The sequence below is a fragment of the Atractosteus spatula genome, chromosome 8 (assembly GCF_055471065.1).
Source record: "Atractosteus spatula isolate fAtrSpa1 chromosome 8, fAtrSpa1.hap1, whole genome shotgun sequence".
Taxonomy (NCBI): domain Eukaryota; kingdom Metazoa; phylum Chordata; class Actinopteri; order Semionotiformes; family Lepisosteidae; genus Atractosteus; species Atractosteus spatula.
In genome coordinates this window covers 36,056,733-36,078,360 of record NC_142713.1, presented here as the reverse complement: position 1 = coordinate 36,078,360, position 21,628 = coordinate 36,056,733, and the positions used below count along the sequence as shown (strand labels likewise).

The 21,628-nt window shown below is 35.7% G+C and overlaps 1 protein-coding gene across 1 annotated transcript in view; it reads left to right on the top strand.

Annotated features, from left to right (window-relative positions):
• Positions 1–345: 345 nt before the first annotated feature.
• pnpla8 (patatin-like phospholipase domain containing 8) overlaps positions 346–21,628 on the top strand; it is a 39,084-nt gene continuing 17,801 nt past the window's right edge. Inside the window, exons 1-8 of the mRNA XM_088923916.1 lie at positions 346–518; positions 1,523–2,754; positions 5,235–5,384; positions 7,278–7,429; positions 8,578–8,672; positions 10,769–10,940; positions 11,614–11,671; positions 19,447–19,641. Of these exons, the coding sequence (XP_088780042.1) occupies positions 1,618–2,754; positions 5,235–5,384; positions 7,278–7,429; positions 8,578–8,672; positions 10,769–10,940; positions 11,614–11,671; positions 19,447–19,641 (1,959 nt within the window). The 5' untranslated portion in view covers positions 346–518; positions 1,523–1,617. The remainder of the gene's footprint in view (positions 519–1,522; positions 2,755–5,234; positions 5,385–7,277; positions 7,430–8,577; positions 8,673–10,768; positions 10,941–11,613; positions 11,672–19,446; positions 19,642–21,628) is intronic.

Genomic DNA, 21,628 nt, shown 5'->3' with positions numbered 1-21,628 from the left:
GTATAGTGTATATACTGAATAAAGCCCATATATTTGAAACCATTGTTATTCTCATAATAGTTTTAACTGCCTTTATGGTCAGGAAAAACGATAAGTGCTAACGTTCCCCCAAGCTCTCTCTATCATGCTTTTATTGCTGAATTTGACATGGTTTTCGATGCCCCTTAGTAACCCTTCCAAGCACTGGTAATGACGTAAGAGATATTATGGGTGTGATTCTAGAAATGCTCTCAGTATTGGCAACCTCGGTGGTGGTCTGTCAATTTCAACCAATCATGTCGTCAGTTATTTCGAAGCCCAAGAGCAGCAGCCTATCATAGATCGGTTTAGATCTCTCGTGATTACCTATTCGATGTTATTTTTTCACGGCTGGGAAAGGAAAGTGTTGCTGTTGTTTTTTTCAGATCTTGAGATGTAAACGGAAATTAATTGAATGCTGAAACGACGAGAAAAGAGAAACATGGGGTTTTGTGTTACAATTTAAGGCATGATACGAGCGACCGGACTCTCTTATACCGGTACGTATTTTTATAGCATTACTAGCTAGCTGTAGGGCTGAACTTTCGTATTAATAACAGAAACCTCTTTATCTATTTTTTTTCGGTAATGCGAAACACTTAATGTACTAGAAAATATTGTACGTATGTTATGTATGTTGTATGTTAGGCTACTGAGAGAGGGTTAAAATGAGTTTGGCATTTGCTATTTAATAAAGAAGCTGAACTGTTCTGTCCTGCTATGATTTACTTTTTCAGATACGGATTTCAGTTTGGAAATTTCTAGAAAACTTCCAGAAGTGTTAAAAGAATTAGTTATGTTAAGTCTGAACTGTCATCATTTTAAATCGTTTGTCATTATTTGCCGTCTTTAATATTGTTCTAAAGAAACAGAAATAGCGTTTTGAATGTAAAAAGCTGAATATTTAGGGTACTATGGTTATCTTCTGTTTAGTTGTAAAAGGGTTTCTGTTTGTTCACGAGAAGAGAAGTGAACGAGTATATTTCTTTTTAACTTATTTACCTGCGAAATTGGAATAAATGTGTCAAACAACTTTGAGGCACTTGTCAAGTGTAGGCCTAACTGGAGACCAAAGTTCAGATTGCTCAAGATGTAGAGTGTACCACGACGTTCCCTATTTCCAGAATGATGACCAGGGATCCTGCTGTAGCAAATGCAGCCCATTAGATGGGACATTAAAAGGAGGTCCGGATTGCTTGGTTTTTAACTTCCCATGGCACCGTTCATATGATCAAAGGTGTTAAACCTGGTGTCCTGGCTAAATTTCCCTTTAATTTTGTCTAATGTTCCCTAAATTCCCCCCTTAATTCAACAGGTAAAGCAGTTCCTGCTTCTTTATTTGATCTCCGCTGGGTCTGCCATTAAAAAAAATGCGTACATGATAATTGCATAATGGCTGCAGGAAATTAAGAAGTTGGGTGCTGCCCTTAAGTGGATGATGTGAGACTTCAAAGCACTGTTTAAAGACATTTATTATTGTTATTTTTCTCTTTTTTTTTTGCAGGTGATGCTTTAAAGTAATGTCTTCAGCACAATGATGATGGTTTCTGTGATGCACTGGAAGTGACATTTAAAATACAGTTTCAGGAAAATAAAGGAATGACTGTTAGTCTGCTGTTGGATACCTATGTATTTGTCCTTTGTAGGACAGGCAACCTGTGGTTGAACCAAGGTCAAAGGCAGGTTTCTTCCCAGTCACCCAGTGTCCATTTTAGGATACAGAGTGCTCAACCAGCCACAAAGCTCCAGTTTAAAAGACCCCTCAGCTGTAAAGCTTGGTATTTAAACTTGAAGCAAAGCCACTGCACTAATTATAGGGGGCTGAAGGTATGGGTTAGTGGAGTTAGTTATCTGCGAAAGAAACTTGGTCTTCACACCAACATTTCCTTTTTAAGTACGTCAGTATCACGTGGAACAACAAGCTTCAATCATCGCATGTCGCGAATCAAGAGCACTTTGGACTCTGTTTCAAAAGCTGTCAGTGGAACACATAGTGAGCTTCTTTCCAGAATAGCACGATTCAAACCAAATGCCGTCCAGGCTGGTAAAGAAGTTAAGTCCAATGTGCAAGCTAATAATGAAGGTTCAGGAAGAGAATCATCAAGCACTGAAATTGATAAACTGACTGTACTTGAAGAAAAAAAGCAACCCTTAGAGCAATCCTTCCAAAACAGTGGAAAATCCACATCTTCCTTGACCAAGGCAGCCCAGAACACATCTGGAAATAACTCTAAACAGAGCGTTATAGAACTTTTCCATCCTAGCTACCTCACCACTAATTTTGGTGAGACGTATAATTTTCTGGCAAGTCATATTAATGAGTATTTTGGGGAAGAAACAGGAATGGATAAAAAAGAGTCAGATAGTAATGGCAACTCTAAATGTTCTGGCAAAGGCAGTCCTCCTCACAGTTCTGCAGATCAGAGTTCTGCATTAGGTGCTCCTGCAGACAGCCAATCTTCTGACTCTTTACCTTCTAGTTCTGATCCTGCCTCCCCTAAAAAGCGCATTGCCCACTACTTGTCAAACCCTGGCCACAGTGTGCAGGCATTTGTTGGCAGCTACCTTGTCCCTTTGGTTCCCAAGTTTCGATATGAATCCAAGGGAATTCCAGAAGAAAAAGAAAAGACTCCTACTGTGGTAGAAGCAGGTGTTATGAAAGGAGAAGCTGCTAATGGTAAAGATCAGAAGAATGTTGATGACAAAGCCAAACGACTTTTGCTCCAGAGAGAGAAGGTACAAATACTGTTTTTTTAAGTTTGTATTTGCAAAATGTAAAATTACTTGTGTGTCAGTGTGCATATGGACCACAATGTCAAAAAATCCTGTTTTAATATTTACACAAAAAATACATTTCTAGTCCTCAGTGTGTTTGTTAAAATAATAAAACACACACCTATCAATCAGGCAGTAATGTGTTTTTTATTTGAATACCACTGCCATTTGACACTAGTATACTTTTTCTCAATGTGTTGTTATAAGTATCTGTTAGAGTCTTAAGGTCTTCAACGTGATAATGTGGGTAAAGTAGCAGAGGAAGTTCCTTTCTGCTCCAAAGAAAGCACATGGTTTGAGAGAAACGTATTAGTAGCATGTTAACTGGCAAGCTTGTTAACTGGCTACTGTTTTATTTGAGGTCTGTTCTTGAAAAAGAAATATGGGTAAGGTCAGATAAATATTTGTTTCCTCTTCAATCATTTACAAGCCAAGCTCTTTGAATAGATTTTTTCTAGATGTTAAATAAGAATATATTTAAGTTAGTAATATATTTAGCTTAGTAAAGCTCAGTCACATTTCCTTAATGCTGTTTCTCAAGTTCTGATTTTATTAATGAATGAATGTAAGGTATTTTTCACTACATTAGTGACAGGTTTGAAATCTTTATTAGATATCTTTCTAATGGATTACTCAACATTTCCGGTAAGTTTTGTTAGAGTAGTAGGGCAAGTTAACGATTCTTGTGAATCTGATATTTCCATTAAGTGACATAACTTCAGAGGGTTAAAACGTGCCTTAATGGCCTATGCTGGAAACCCATGACTATGCCGCAGTGGTTAGTATTGCTGTCTTGCTGTGCTGGGGCCCTGGGTTCAATTTCAGATCAGGGTTGCTATCTGTGGTGATTTTGCAAGTTCTCCCTGTGATCATGTGGGTTTCTTCCAGGTCCTCCAGTTTCCTCCCACAGTCCAAAGACATACTGATTTAATTGTCTTCTGGGAAAATTAAAATTGGCCCTGGTGAGCATGCCCTGGGATGGACTGGCGTCCTGTACAGGGTATATCATGCCTTGCACCTATTGCTTGCCGGAATAGGCTCTGGCTCCGGCTCCCCGCCATGCTGTATTGGATAAAGCGATTAGAAAACAGATGGATAACATTCTGTTTTGACTGCATCAGTGACATATCAGCAAACACTCTATTGCTTTCAACATCTTTTAAATAAAAAAATATTGAGGTCTCCACATTTAGGAAATGTTTATAATGGAAGACTCATCATTGATACTGTCTGATGTACTATCCACACATCACTGATTTATTCCTACCTTAAAAGTTACACTAGAGTACTTAATAAACAGTCCTGCATAGTGATTTTCTGAGACAAAAATAAAAATGATTTCAATTAACCAACGCCTTATGATTAAATCTGACACAATTTTTGATATCTTGACACATGATAATATGGTATTCATACCTGTGGTAATGGATAGAATAATTACACATGGGGGATGAAATGAGTAACCATTGCTATTCATTTACTGTTTCTTTCTTAAATTTCTTAATTCAAAGCTATATGTGCAGTAATTGTGGTCTGCAGACATTTCAGTTCTTGTATATTCTTCATCCCTAACTGTTTGTGGAGAGGTCTTGAAATAAGGTCACTTCTTGATAAAATTAACATTTTCATCTGCAAGAAATGTGGTACTGAAGATGTATTTAAACATTTAATAGTTTTTTTTTATTATTTGAGTATTGACACTGAGTTGTTGTGGATTTGGAAACATTTGTGTTGGTTTACTAATTTTAGTGTGGTGTAGAGAAATAAATAAAGCTGAACTTTTATTGATGACAGTGTTTTTTGGATCTTGTTTCATATACTGTAACTTACGTGTAATGGATTCAGTTAACTAGATGTTTCCATTTATATCATGTTGCATTATATTAAAGGAATATAATGTGTAGAAACAGAAATGTGTTTAAGTACAAAAATGGTGTTAAGGGGTATTTCTACTGTGTATTTCTACCTTTTCGGGCGATAAGTATTTCGTTTTATTTTTTAGAAAATGTCAGTTTATTGTTAGATATTTATAGATTTAATTATATAATAATCATTATAAAATCATTAATGTTCCCAATTGTTACATTAAAAAAAAGATTTATGCTCAATAAGACACAAACAAGTGTTGTACTAACATAGTGTATATTTTTTTTTTGTTTCACAGGCCTGTAATCCTATGCTTTATAGTTTTTTTTGAACTACTATACAGGTAAAAGTGGTTCTAAAGCATTAAAAAGCCATATACAAGTCTGCATATACAGGTACATTTAGGTTTAATGCAGTTTGAATTTAATATGTGGACTTTACATAAACTACAGTAGAAAGCCTTTGTCAGTAGTAATACAATTGTATTTTTAAAGTTTTCTTATGGAAGTATGTATGTTAAGTATGAAAACTTTTTGCATTCCTTTTCTTATGGTTCAATTTTTGCATATTTCTAGATAATTGCAAGAGTCAGCGTAGATAATAGAACAAGAGCTCTTGTCCAAGCCCTGCAGAGAGCTTCTGATATCAAGATCTACATCCACAGGGTTGAGGAGCTGAGCTACCACCTCCTTGAGTTCCCCGAAACAAGAGGAGTAGCAGTGAAGGTGAGTACGAGTAAAGTCTGTGACAGTATGCATTTTAAGTTACATTCTATATCATCTATGTTTTCTTTTTATAATGTTTAATTTCTTACCTTTAATTTATCTCCTTAAATGTCACCTTGCACAGTTCCTTGATTTTCCCTTTCTGCTTCAACAAGAGTAAAATCTAAATCTGTTCAGACCACCTATATACAGTATGTCATACTCCTGTAGAAATAAAAGTAACACTAGGATTATCATTATCATTAGGATGAACGTAACTGGATTGTCATGTACCTGTTGGCCATGATGTTACTGAACATCACTTATGCAGAATCTGGTATTTCAGCTTTGACCCTACTTTACCCATTCCATGAAAATTTATCCTTTGTCCAGCTCTCTCTGTATTATCTATCAGGCTAAAATCTGTTCCTGCAATCTTGGCAATCTTGATTTTTGTTAAAATGTATGTTAAATTACCTCTCCAAGAATTATAGTATTCACCACAACATACTGATATCAGCACATATACATTTATAGTTCTATGGATGAGGTGTTCTCTGATTGCTTGCATGTCAATCACAGTGTGCTCTACATATCTGTACTATTTTGCACTATTGATCGTATTACATTATTTCTAGTACTATACATTGCTATGCTTTTTTCCTGTACTTCTACAGAACATTGAGGTATTTACAAATTCTTAAAACAATTGAGTTACTGTATATTTCAGGATTGTATTATAGCACAGCATAACCACACTAATCAGGACCCACATGGTTAAAAAAGGTATTTTAGGGCTGCAAATATGTCAAAGCCCTGTGGGACGCATGCCCACCTCCTGCAAACCACTATACCTCCTGCGTGTTGGTATATTGTAACAATAAGTACAAGACGTAAAATAGAAACACTAAAAATAAAAAATAATGAAAGTCATATGAAAATTTATCAGAAAGACACTGCAAAAAAAGATGGTACAGTACCAGGGCATGGAAGGAATATGGCATTGTAAATATTGATTACCTAATTAAATGGAAGATCCATTTCTATTACTGTCTTTGAAGAATAAATGTAAACTCTTCTGATCATCCATAATTTACATCCATAGTGTAGAGCATGTGTTCTATACAAAACCTTGATGAATCAGAAGAGAGTGATTGGCTTCACTGCTGCTGAGTCCATATTAGGTGTTGGTCCAGTATACAAAGGAACAAATACATAATTTGTCTGAAAAGTGGGATATATTGGTTCTTGTTTCTGTTTTTCTTTCTTGATTTCCACCAGTCTTGACATTCAACAGGATAAATTAGCTCATCACTTCATTAACTGCCCAATGAGCTGTTTCACTTATAAGGTGATTTATGAAATAATCACGGTTATGGCAAAAACATTTAATTAGTATCTGAAATTGTTAGTATCCAATAATTTTATTTTAAAAAACATGTATGTATGGAGTAAAAGATAATATATTAGAGTAGGTTTCTTCAAATATAAGATTTGTATCATTGTTCTACAAAAAGAAAATCACCACCACCAGGGAATTACCTGGCCCCCCAACTCCAGATGAGTGAAAAATATTTTGAGGACCCTGGTAAATTGTAACAGTTAAATTAATTAAATCTTATTACTTGTCCTGAATTCTATGCAGCTTTACAGGACTAGTTTTCCATTATGTATACCCTTCTCATTAGAACAGTTTTATAACACAGTGAAGTTTAAACTGTGGGGATATTGCGTTGTTCCCAAGTAGGTTTACCTTTTAATTTAAAATGTGCTTACCTGGAAAATGCTTGTTCACACGTAACTGTTGAATTTCATCATGTTTTAACCACAGGGTACAGTAGACAGTTTTGTTTTTAATTGAAAAGAGGAGGATTCAATTTCTTTCAATTTCTTCAATTTCTGCTTGTTCTGCAGGAGAAGGTCATCCCTTGCTTGTTGCGCCTCAGACAGGCAAGTGATGAGACCCTGCAGGCTGCAGTGAGGGAGGCACTGGCTCTAGTGGGGTACACAGACCCTGTCAAAGGCAGAGGAATCCGAGTCCTTTCCATTGATGGTGGAGGAACAAGGTAAAACTGCTGCACATGCCAAAAGATTTCTGGAAAAGAATTCAGCCATGTAGAGATTTCATACAGTACATTACATATAACAATTTAAAAAAATCAAATGTATTGTTAAAAAGTGTTGGGATATTTTGTCTTTGTACAAATCTTTGATATCTGTTTCTCAATCTCCTTCTCCTTCTTCATTCATAAAATACTTGTAATCATAATAATATACTAGTAAGATACATAAAGGAAACCAATAAAAATATTTTATTATGGTCGGTTTTCTTGTCACAGTTGTACCTGTTAAAGTTTCACTAGCAAATCAGATTATTTGTTGTATCACTGATAGAAAATACAAAATGAAATCTTGAATAATGTTATGCCAGTAATGTAATTGACTTATGGTCTTTGTGGAAAGGGTTATGCACGTAAAACCATGCATCAGTGTAAGGTCAATTTCAGAATAAGTGAAATTGGAAGTTCCATTAGGTGACAAGGTATTATTTTTCTAATTGCAAAACAATTAGTGGAAGAAAATAATGGAGATCAAACCTTCAAGTGTAATGGCTTAAGTAAATATCAGAAAATAGGAAAAGTGGTGATCAGGGCATTAAAGTACTCTGAAGGCACTTGTTTTGGATATACAAATTATGGAATTTATGCCCAGCTGGACTAAATAAACTATATTTTACATGTTTTTAATGAAATTATTTAAAAGAATGATTCTCTCCATATAGTATGTACAGTAATTTCGTTTTAAACCTCCCCTTGAAGGATCAGTTTTTCAGCTCCAATGATGTTCATTTCAAGAGGAAATATGGTGGTTAAAGCTGGATATTTATCAACTAAAAGATGTTTAGGGTATTCAAATCAAGGTTATAATTTGATTTATTCTAACTGACTGTACTTGTTTCAGTTTATTAGAAAGGTGTGTTTTAAAACATTTTAATTTCACTTTCTAAATTTGTATTGTAAATAAAATAGTTTTAAAAAATTAAATTTATAATTAGCAAATCTGATAGAAAAAGAGATTGAGTATGGATGAAAAATAAGTTACCAAGATCACCTTCATGTGGTGGTGTCCTTTATCTTTAAAAACAGTGAAGGCAAATTATAAGTAGCCTAATACTGATGAAGACTGTAAAGTGTTTTTTTTTTTCTTATTGCAGGGGACTAGTGGCTCTTCAGACACTGCACAAACTTGAAGACCTCACTGGAAAACCAGTATATCAACTGTTTGATTATATCTGTGGTGTCAGTACAGGTAATGTACTTCAGAGCCAAGACTAGTGTTGTACTTGCAAGTTAAATTGTTTTTTTTAATTGAGGCAGGAAATATATATAGCTTTTAATTAATTATGAAAAGGTGGTTGCTGCTGTTTTTTTTCTTTACAGCCTTTCAGCGGAAGAAATATGTAACAGGGGTTTGGATATTGACTGAAGTGTTAACATAATCTGTAAAAGAACATGTGCTTTTTTGTTCTGCAAAAGAAAATGTTTTTAATCTGCTGTTTATATGGCTTTGTATCACAAAACTGAGAGATTTTAATGGGCATGTGTTTATTTGTGTTCATATTCTATATTTTCTTTTGCTCATTATTCATTTACAAAGCAGCTTTTTCAAGCTTTTTTTCAGCTTTTTTAAATTCAGCTGTGTGGATTTGGCAGCCTCTCTGCCAAACAAGGAAAGACTTATTTTAATCTCATTTACATATCACTCTGAGCTAGAAAACATTATTTGCATGAAAAAACACAAAATCTGAAGTGCAAACAGAGCAAAGAGTACAGAACAAGGAGGCACCTGCACCTGAATTCCTTTCTTAAAGGTCTGTAAATTTGTCACCTAAGGTCAAACTAAGTTTCTTACCTTCTTATGGGAATTTGCAAGCCTTTTTTTACAACTTTATTACAGTATTGCCTGAGCTCAGTTTGTTCTTCCTCTGTCATAAAAACCCACATTTTAAACTGAATAAAAGGATGCTAAATGTCCCCTGCAGTTAGACTTCTCAAATTAGCATTTAAACTAATTTTCAATGTTATTCTATTTTGAGTTTGACTTTTTAGGCCATAGCAGTTAATCAGGATGTGTTCAGTTTTTATCTAGATGATTATTTTCAATTCTGCTAGCAAAAAACAGCTCCTGTTTGTGCTGTAAAACAGCCTTTATTGAGTTTCCATAGTATTTGTGTGGTTATATGTTTTTGTATATTTAAATATAAGGGTGTGTGAGGACAGTCACATCTGCATTAAAGCAGTGTGCCCACAGAGAGGCGCTGGTGAACATCATATATTCTTACAGTTCCAGAGCACACTATCATTGATACAGCACCAACAGCTTTACAGATTTTGAAAGCAGAAGCTGGCCCTAATAAAAGAAAACATGGCAGATTATGTTATGCTTTGCTAAGCATGTTTTATCTTGTTCTTTTTTTACTCCATATTGTCTATATTCCTCTGCAATTTTATATTCATACTTGTTCAGTTTTTCCTCACCAGCTTTGTTCTAAGCTAAAGGAAGCCAGTGGACAGGAAAGGCCTAATCCATTTAGTAGGTAAAAATCATAGTGGAAACATTGAGAGCACATCTGGAGCTTTGTTACATGTTAAGACAATATATATATAACATAGTTGCCACATGCCTGATTTCAATCTATTGAATCTCTTCTCCTTGGCTCAGGAGTCCAGATGACATTATGTGATGTCACAAGCATGTTCCCAAGAAATTTAATCCAAAGAGCACAAGGCACATCAAAAGGATCCTTCTGTCTTTCTCACTCTATATCGGGATCTGGTGATCTGTCAAGAAGTCTTTTATCTTTGGTCATTTAATCTTGTATGACTAGGGCATGTCTGTTACACAGTAGAGTTGTTTTCACATCGATTAACTTTACCAGGATCAGAATCTGAATTGGTGAAGACAGTAACTCAAAGTTATTAATAATGTCGCAGAGGAGGACATATAGTAAGAAGTCATTCTCAAGACAGACTATCGGAAATGGAAAATAGTCAAAATGGCTGTAAAGACTAAAGTCTCAGAATTTAATTCTCTGAGTTGTCTGTGTTAAGTAGCCCATACTGTAGCTTCCTTTTCATAGCTCTGACCTTTCGAACTCTGCACAGAAAACAATAATAACCACCATTTATGCTGTCCCTGATTATAGAAAATTATTTTTTCTATTATTTTCCCTTTTGCAGATGGGTCGTAAGACAGTTAGGTAACAATAAAAACGTTCAAAATCCAGAACCATTTTATGAACAGCTCGTGCTCTTGAGAGGAACAGGTACCACTTAGAAAGATGAAAAAAATAAATATCCGCGATAAGTAACAGTTATCACTCTTATCTTCTTATTACTTACTAGGGGCCATTTTAGCCTTCATGCTGGGAGTTTTCCAGATCCCCCTGGATGAGTGTGAGGAGCTTTACAGGAGGCTGGGCTCTGATGTTTTCAAGCAGAATGTCATACTGGGAACAGTAAAGATGGGATGGAGCCATGCCTTTTATGACAGTGAAATGTGGGAAGCAATACTTAAGTAAGTTTTTACTTTCATATTTTGTTTTCCTTTGTTTTTTTCAGAATTTGTGTATTTTAAAAAATAACCATGACATGGAAGTCTGTGTTACACACAATAAATATGTACATTTGTAAATATTAAAATCCTCTCATTCTACGTTAAGCTTTCTTTGCCAGTAGTTCATTGTTATTGTTTGTTCCTTGTCATGTATAATTTAATGACTTACAAGAATCCTATGAATTTGTTTTGTAAAGTACTTGCAGGTATTTAGTAATAGTTTACAAAAAAAATTCCAAATAAAGACATTGTGAAGATCATTAAAACATATATTTTAACTTTAAATGTTCTACATCTTGGAGCTTTTTGACAATCCTTTCATTTTTTATTATTGAACAAACCTATTATATCTTATGGATGGATGGTAATAAAACCAAAGTGTGTTTTATATGGGTAGTCCATAATTTAGCAAAATAAATTTAGAATTTAGTTTTAAAGACTTCCAGATATGGTCGGGAATGTCACCAATATCAAATTCTTTTTAATTTAGCTTTTCCTCTATGGTGACCCTGTGTTTTTATTGTGTATTACCTCTTTCATTTTTCCACATGGATAAACATGTTTTTTTTCTACTGCTGTACTTCTTTTTCACCACTAATAGTTAAATAACATAACTCTTTTTTGATTACAACAGAGAAAAAATGGGATCTGATCTAATGATAGAAACATCAAGGAATTCTAAATGTCCAAAGGTGAGTTTTTTAATATATTTTTTATAAATTCCAATATACAGACGACTCGCAATTTACATGGGGGTTAGGGATTTGGAGTAATGCGTAAAGCCAAATTCACGTATAGTCAAATTTACCCTATAAACCTTATAAAAACCCAACTGATCTCTTATGGTAATACAACATATTAAATGTAAGTATAAAAACAGTAAATAAAAGTAAATATGACAACTGTATAGGCTCACAAACTACCTCTCCTAGGCGTGCTTGACAAATTTTTCAGCATTATTTCAAGATTCTTTATTTTATGGAGCTGACAGTGTAAAGTTGCTACCACCTTATTTGTGAGAGTGTAAGTTGCAAGTCTACTGTATATAAATTTTATCTAATTAAATTACATGGCATGCAAATTGAGTGTTGGCTTGGGGGTATTTTAAAATTAGAATTTTGAACCCTTTACAATTTTAAAATAATAGTTTTCAACAAGTATCATGTTTCTCAGCTATTCTTAAAGGATATGATTCCCCAGGAACTCCTTACAGATTTTGTTCTGAAAGGAAAAGAGATAAGTTATTTGACTGTGAATTAAAACTCATTAAGTCCAAGTTATTGTGAACCTGTTAAACATTTTATTGTAATGTCTGTGGATATAAACGTTATAATGTGAATGCCACTTCATCAGTACCTGGCTGGTTTTGTTAAGCACACCAACAATACTAAATTTTCTGGACTGGTTTCAGCATTAAACCACTCTGGTCTGTAAAGATATGTATTACATTTTACAGTTTTTGGAAGTTATTTTAGCTTATAGTTGATTTAGCTAATGTCCACTATTTTAGTTAAAATATTTTCAGGCAGAAGTTAATTACAGGTGGGGTATTGTTAGAAAGGTTTTAGGTGGTGTTAATTATGTAATAATTGTTAGGTCGTATTACATATATAACCAATGAAATGTTACTAAACTATCAAAAGTGACACTATAGCTGCTGCTACATACAGTAGTTCTCCAAGTAGGCCTTTTACTTTTTAAAGAAGCGTTCTGTTACATTCAGGAAACTGGCTTTCGTAATTTAAATTGTGTATTTTTATTAAAATATTTTAAAGACTACAAGAAAAAAAGACCCTTGATGTTTTGCAGTATGCTACAATGTATGTGAATTCAGGTCTTTATCATTTGGCAAAACTTATTAACAACTGCTGTAGGAAATGCATTACTTATTTACCTGACAATACAATAACATAGAGAGAAACTTTTCTAATGAAACTGACATCATTACTAAATTTATTTTTAGTTGCTTGACATTGTTTGCCATTTCTGTCCCCATAATTCTCTGAAAATATGTCCAGACTGTTTTTACCTGTTGATTTGACTGGTGAACCCCTATGACTTGCATATTTGACAAAAGGCTGTTTGTAAGATATGCCAAGAAAATAATAAAATAGTGATGAAGGGATGGAGAACTTGAGTAGAATGCAATTTTATCACTTAATAATGGCATAAATCTATTGTTTTTATACTTTATTCCCAGAATAATTGTCTCTTTGTAAGTCGGCGTTTTGGATGTTAATGGGATTGTTTTAACATCATTTTCTCAACACATTTTGTCAATACTTCAGTGTGTATTTTTGCCCTAATCATTTGTAACATTTGTCTTATTTCCCCATCTGCAGCACTCAAGTGTGTGCTGATACAAATAAAATGTTTTGGCTTGTGAATAGCAGAGAGATAAGCTTTCTTAGAGGAATATATTGCTCTGACGGTCTTTTGCACTGACACTTGTTTATAGCAAGATGTCATTGCTAGGGCTTAAAATTGCTCATTAGAACTATCATGAAAAACTTCAGAAATGCAAACATATTTTCATTTCATTTTGAAATGTATAAATTTAGGTATTAAACCTGCTATAATTTCAGGAGTGAGGTGAGAAGGTTGCCTGCATAAAACTAACTTCAGGGAGACCCTTAGACACAAACAACAGTATAGCTAACAAGCTAATTACTGTGAATTGAAGTACAGAGCCTGCTGTACTTTGCTAAAAATTATGTAGCAGGTGACTGTAAATATACTGTACCATTGTTAAACTCCATACTAAGAAAGAGTATTTAGGTTATGCTTTTTTGAAGTATTGTAGCTTGCATTAATATAAGAAAAATCAAGACTTAGATATATAATACATTTTTATTTTACTTTATGGTTTTATTAAGAATGTTGTTCTCATTGTGATTAGTCTATGTAATCAAACATACTTGGGAGAAAAAAAAATGGCCAACTTCACTGTCCACAATTTTAAACAACTTTAACATCAATAAAATCAGAACCATCAATTAATTGGGAAATTATGGAGTGGAAAAAAATCTGGCAGATGCTATTTAATGTAGATAAGTGCAGATTGTTGTGTTCAAAAACATAAAAGGAGTTTTAACAACAACATACAGTGCAGTCTGTAAGTATTTGGACAGTGACACAATTTTTGTTGTTTTAGCTCTGTACTCCAGCACATTGGATTTGAAATAAAACAATGACTATGAGGTTAAAGTGCAGAATGCCAGCTTTAATTCAAGTGTATTTACATCTATATTGGGTGAACCATGTAGGAATCATAGCCTTTTTTATACTTAGTCCCCCTGTTTCTTGGAACCAAAAGTAATTGGACAAGTGGCTGCTCAGTTGTTTCTTGGCCAACTGTGTGTCATTGCATCGTTAGTTCATGCACAAGAGCGCTAACAAAAACACAAAATTGTGTAACTGTCCAAATACTTATGGACTGCTCTGTAAGTATAAATTGACATTGGGAAATTGAACTTTAAGAGGCTGCTTATACAGTATAAGTGACTTGAGTATTCCTGTAAATGCATTGTTTTCATCTTCCCGACAATGTGGGGAAACGATAAATAAGATAACAAAATGTTATAATCTCAAATGAAAAGCATCAAATGTTAGTCATAGGATGTACAATACACTAACAAGACCTCAGTTATAATATTGTGTACAGTTTTGTTTATCCAGACACAAGAAAGACATTGCTGTTCTTGAATTTTTCAAAGAAGATCCTCAGAATACATTTCTGTGCCCAATGGGATGTCCTGCATTGGCAGCCTAAAAATTTTAAATTTGTTAGAATTGAGTCAATCCTTTGGACATCTTCAGTATTCAGTGAACATGAGCCAAAAGCTACAAGTGAAAATTACGGGGAAGTGCCTTTAAATTGTGTAGGATAAGGCTCTGTGTAAGGAAGGGTGTTCCATTTAGAGCTCATCTAACAATGGACGGGAGAGTAGTCCCGTTCCATCTGGTTGAATGGAATGTCCCATGTTGTTTGGGATAATGAATAAGTTCCAGGTCAATTCTTGGTGCCTAGTCCACAAGTACCTCACTATCACTGTCTGATGCTAAGTATCCCCAGTCTGGATGATGACTGTAAAGTTTCCCATATAGATGGCTGGGTGGTAAAAGGAATGCAGCACTTGCCGCTCCCAGCTAATACTGAGAGGTTTATAAATGTTGACTATGTGGAAACTACCAGTCATCATGATGTCAGAATATATGGTTTTTCCCAAATAGTGTGCTTGAACAATGTCTGTTCTATATTGATGGCCATGTTTTGCATGTGGGTGATAGCATAAGAGGTCATAGCCTTTTAATGGAGTATCGGCCTACCTCTTCTGTTGCAGTGTGGGTTTCCTGCAGACAGATGATACCGTTGGTGTGTTGGGCAGCTTTGACTTCAGTGAGGCTATGCTTGGATGCTGACAAACACTCTACATTTAGTTGCAATATTTGGAGATCTCGTCCAACAGTGACGTTCTTTTTGTTTATTGTCTTGGCTTTCGAACTTGCTCCAGATTCCTTTTCTTTTAGCTTCTCTTGGAATTTAGTCTGCTAAGTGGATTATTAGCTTCCCTGGACATGCCTGGATACTGAGGTGGGGAACAACACAAACACTGATCTAGTGCTCCCCTCCAGGAAGTACTGGACCCTCATATGCCCACTCAGAGCTGCTAAAAACCCATGCATTCAAAACCACCCTTCTGTCATTCCAAAGCAAATCTTCAGCCATCTGCTTGCTTTTGCCAAGGCACCCCTGGAAAGAAACACCAGAATAATAGTCAGGGGTGAATCTTTTGGGTCATAGAACTACAGAAGATTCTGCTGGACCTGAAGGCAACAGGATATGACGCCATCAAGCCAAAGATTATAAAACAACTTGGGCCATGTGCCCTTGCCTGGATGACTCTGTTCTACTCACTGATTATGAACTCACAACACCATCCCAAAGATTAGGTGGAGAGCAAAGGTCATCGCTATAACTAAACCTGGAAAATACCCCAAATTTCCATCCAATTACCACCCAATTTCCCTCCTGTCAGTCTTCTACAAAATCCTTAAGTGTCTCATTCTCCAAAACATTACACCAATGTGGACCAAGCTTGTTTCTGCAAGGAGCAAAGCACAACAGAACAGAACTGGCCATCACCACCTTTCAGAAAAACCTGAACACAGGTGCTGCGTTCCTCAATCTCATGGCAGCCTATGACACAGTCTGGCACTCTGGGCCTCTTTTGAAGCTGTCACAGGCCCTAACCCCCCAGCAACAAGACTAATCCAAACAATTCTAAGCAACAGATAATTCAGAATTCACATTGGACCAGAAACAAGTACATGGAAACAAATTAAACAACTCCCCCAGGGATCAGTAATGTTCCCACTCTGTTTAAACTGTACATACATGACCTCCATAAAACTGCATCTCAAAAGTTTATATATACTTTTGACATCTGTCTGGCAACAATCTCAATTTTGACAAATTGGAACAGGGCCTAAGTGAGTATATATCAAATTTCAAACAATACTGCAACACATGGTGACTCAAACCAAGCTCCGCAAAAACAGTATCCTGTCTATTCTACCTGCACAATGCAAAAGCTACAAAAAAGCTCAACATTCATATGAACAATCAGAAATATCACCATCCTACTCCAGCATACCTTGACGTGACTCTAGACAGGACAGTTATGTTCTGGTAGTATTTAAAGACAACAGCAGCCAAAGTCAAAACAAGCAACAATCTGATCTCCAAGCTTGCTGGTACAACAAGGGGAGCTGCCAATATCAACCTCCGGACCTCAAACCTTTGTACCATCTATCTCGGCAGCACAATATTATCCCTCTGTCTTGTCAAGATACAGAGTAGTCACCCAGCTGTCCATCATCACTGACCCCCCTCACCTCCCTGCCGATACTATCAATCCTTCATGCATCCAGTGACTCACAGTAACCCACAAAATGCTCAAAAAGATATCATCATAATAATAATTGCTTACATTTATATAGCACTTTTCTGGACACTCCACTCAAAGCGCTTTACAGGTAATGGGGACTCCCCTCTACCACCACCAATGTGCAGCATCCACCTGGATGATGCGACGGCAGCCATAGTGCGCCATTATGCTCACCACACACCAGCTATTAGTGGAGAGGAGAGCAGAGTAATGAAGCCAATTCATAGATGGGGGTTATTAGGAGGCCATGCTTGGTAAGGGCCAATGGGAAATTTGGCCAGGATGCTGGGGTTACACCCCTTCTCTTTTCGAGAAACACCCTGGGATTTTTAATGACCACAGAGAGTCAGGACCTCGGTTTTACATCTCTTCCAAAGGATGGCGCCTGTTTACAGTATAGTGTCCCTGTCACTATACTGGGGCATTAGGACCCGCATGGACTGCAGGGTGAGCCCCCCTTGCAGGCCCTACTAACACCTCTTCCAGCAGCAACCTTAGTTTTTCCCAGGAGGTCTCCCATTCAGGTACTGACCAGGATAACACATGATTAATAGGTCATGATTTCTAAATTTTAACCAGCTTTAAAATCGTCTACGTAACTTTGTTATGCCCTACAATAAAAAATGGAAGATTGTTGTTAATGCCATTTGTGTACTAATGTGTTGCAAGATCTTATTTTGATCTGTTTCTCTGCTCCCAAATTTTATTATACTGTACATTTTGGTGACTAAATTAATTACCATACTGCATTTATATATATCTACCCATTGGGTAGTTAATCGGCATTTAATAATCAAGAAAAATATAAGACTCAAGATATATGATATATATGATGACACAACATTCATGCCTAGGCGATTGAATGACACTATGTGTTTTTGTGTTGTTAACAGGTCAAGTATTTATTCATAAATTATTTATTATTATTTTCCTGAAAACATTTTCGTGTCCATTGATACTGCAATTTCAGTTGTGAGGAGTTTAAAAAATATATAAGTATGAGTGCATCACTGTCTATTCTGACTGAGAAGACTGTTTTGTGAGATTTGGAGGATTTCGGAGATGTTTTGCAACACACAGTTATAATACAAAAGCCTCATACCTTATGACCTGCAATTTGGTGTAATTTGTTTTTTGTTTGAGAGTAGACTTTCCCTGTGAGAACAAGAATAACAAGGTAGATGATATCTGACAAAACAATTCTCACCTGCTGTTGTATAGACATTTTTCTGTACAACCCTTGGATTGTTTTATTGATTTGTGCTTGTCCTACGGATACGTGCAACGGATTTTACAAATGTTTCTCCACATTTGATCAATTACAGTACTGTATGTAACATGACTGCTAATAAAATTGTAAATATTAAAGTTTGTTTTTTTAGATTATGAACATTAATTGTAAAAATGTTTAATCATAATGATATATACAGTATCATTCTAAAAGCACTTCACATATACATTGTCCCACTTCATTCATCACTGAAGGCAGTATCCAGCTGGATGACATGTGGCAGACTTTATGCATCAGCAGCCTCACTATGCAGCAGCTCTAGTGGAGAATTGAGAAATAACTTTGAATTGCGGAAGAACTTTTTCTAGGTCAGATTGCACAAGCCCAGAGTGGAATTTTGCCAGCACACAACCATGCTTCACAGTTTGCCCAGGCATACAAAGATGAGCGGACCAAAGTAAATGTTTACCAAAATGAAGGAAAGGTTAAAGTGTCAGAAAAAGAAAACAACTGCAGATGCTCCAAAGAACACCTTATCTACGAAGCATAGTAAAGATAATCTCATCACTTAGACATGCATTGCTGCCTCTGGGATGCTCTCTTTTTGTCTAAATTGATGCTGTGACTAATGATAAGCAGCAGAATGAATTCTGAGGTTTAGAGAAAAATTGTTTCTGCTTGTGTAGAAAACAAATGCTTCTGTACTTATTGAGAGCACTTCAGCATGCAGCATGGCAGTAACCGAACTCATACAGTATAGCCATTGTGACTAAGGAGTTCATCAGGAGAAAAAAGCAAGATGTCGTAGATCAAACAAGACATTCTCCAGACTGAAATACAGTTGAGCATGCATTTTACATGCTGAGGTACACTGAATACCCCAAGAATAGACAAGGACTCAAAGTGGCTGGCACAAAGGCTTGGCAAAGCATCTGAAACAACTGCCCGAGAAGGTTGGTTAGCTAAGTGGGTTGCAGACTTCGTGCAGTTATTGCCTTAAAGGGATATGCATCCAAATACAAACTTTTACACTCTGAAATGTACAACAGTCACTTGAAATCACTGGGTTCAACACACTTTGTTGTTGTTCTAATATGATCAAAGTTGTGCATGGAAATATCCCCAAATAAAATGTGTTCTGCTGTGCATATTGTAATGAATACAAATAACACCACTGTAAAGCACAAATAAAAGTTTAAATTTGCTGTCATAATGCTTTTGGATGGCTTTGTACAAGGATCTTCCCCCACCCCTGATCATACTTAATTTCTGTTTCTTCCACAAGGTGGCGGCAGTGAGCACAATAGTAAACAGAGGCACTCCTTTGAAGGCCTATGTTTTCAGGAACTACAACTTGCTCCCTGGGGTGAAATCTCACTATCTTGGAGGTTGTCAGCACAAGCTCTGGCAGGCAATCAGAGCATCTTCTGCAGCACCTGGCTATTTTCAGGAGTTTGTACTGGGAAATGACCTCCATCAGGTAAAATCCGTTAATGTATATGACTAGAGCTTTTAGGAGTTTAGCCATTTTAGATTATTGAGCACTTTTTTTAATCTAGCACAGTCTACTTCTAAAATGGTTTTGCTAATCGATACCAGTTATCCAAACTATTGATTATACTTAAAACAGGAGTGGGCAGTCTTGGTACTCGTGGATTGGTGTGTTTGTATGTTTTTAGGTTTCTTTAAACACCAGCAGTTGGAGAGCTAGGAGAAGGTGTTAGATTGGTTCAATTTTCCCACAAATGATCTGATTTTTCAAGACCTAAATTAGAATAAAAATCATTCAACAAATCCCAATCATACTATAGGGTGTTGCTTCCAGTTTTACATCAGGTGTAAGGTTTCATTTTCTTCTGTCCTAGAAGAGTGTAAACTTCTTTTACAGTTCTTTCATTTGTGATCTGGAGCTCATTTTATTTGTCTCCATCTTTTCTACCAGGTAACCAGGCTTCTTCTACTGCTTCTATGGGTGGTTATTCTAAATTTGCCTGTCTTTTGTTAAGTACTCAGCATATTGTTTAAAGGATCTTAGTAATGTGTTCTTATGAATGATTTATTGCAATCATTATCCACAAATTAGCCATAAACTATATTACATTGCAAAAACAGACATGCAATTTGTTGTTTTTTCAATGGTGTGTCATAACAAGGAAAATAACAATTTTAATATAGTTCTCCTGCTTCATTTCTTCTTTTTACGTATTGAAAAAGCCCTGGAATGCTTGCAGCAAACATGTACATTGTAGCTTTTCAACAGGAAGGCCTTTTTGGTCTCAGGTTATATCTCTTTGAATATGAATAATGATTGTTACAAATTCTTATTCTCTGTAGCAGTCATCACTTTGGAAAAACAGCTCAGTCTTTAGTATTTGGTTAGATGTCTTGCAAAGTGAAATGTTTTAAGGATTTGTGTTGTTCTAACCCTTGAATGCAGAGTAAGGTCACGACTGTGAAGATAATTTGAAATTGCAGTTTAATTAAAAAGTTAGTGAAGCCTTTCGATGAGCAGAAGATGTAGCCTGACTTAGAAGTATAGGTGTTACCAGGATGTATGTCATTGACAGGAGGATAAATGAGCTGAACAGAATGAGAAACACTTGAGTAAATCCATTTTGTGATTCATGAACTGATGTATGTTCATCAGTCTGGCTGTGAAATCAATATAATTCATTTGGACATTTCCACAAAGGGGTCCTTAAGGTCAGGTATAAAAACTCTTTGGCACAACAGTGATACTTAAGACATTTTCCTGAAATAAGAATCATTATTACATGTAGCAAAAACCTTTATTTTTTTGTTCTCTGTACCATTTGAATTTTTTTGTTTGTATTTCTCAATATTGGAGATGAAAAGAAATCTGATCATTGTTAGGGTCAAAAGAATGACTGCAAAAGGAGCCAATAATATGATAATGCTCTAATTTAAAATCTGTGTACTGTAGTTAGCAGGGTTAGGAAGGAGACTAGCTGAATTGAAAGAGAATATAAGATGGTAACCTGCAGAGCAGGGAATTCACGAGATTGCTTATTGAAGTTCACCTTTCATCAAGTGAATCATTAATCAATCCTGACTGCGTTTCATCAGTTCAGTTTTCACTTTATAAATTACATTGTATTGCTTGCTAATACTTAAAAATTTAAGAATTTGTATCTAGATCCATACATTTACCAAACATTTTCTTAAATAAGGTTTGAGAAACAAAAAATACTTATTTTTTAAAATATAACATATTTATCATAAATATTAAGTCTTCTTCTTCGCACTTTCCCACTTATGTGGGTCTGCTTGTTTACACCGATTTTTCCCGTATGTCGTTGAGTTGTCGTGTGCATTTTGACGCAACAAGGAATTTTTCTTCAGCCGGCTTGTTGCACAGCCTGTCGCTGAAGTCCCTCCTCCTTTCGCAAACGGGCTTGGGACCATCTATGGCGGAGTTATCATAAATATTAAGTAACCCATGCAAA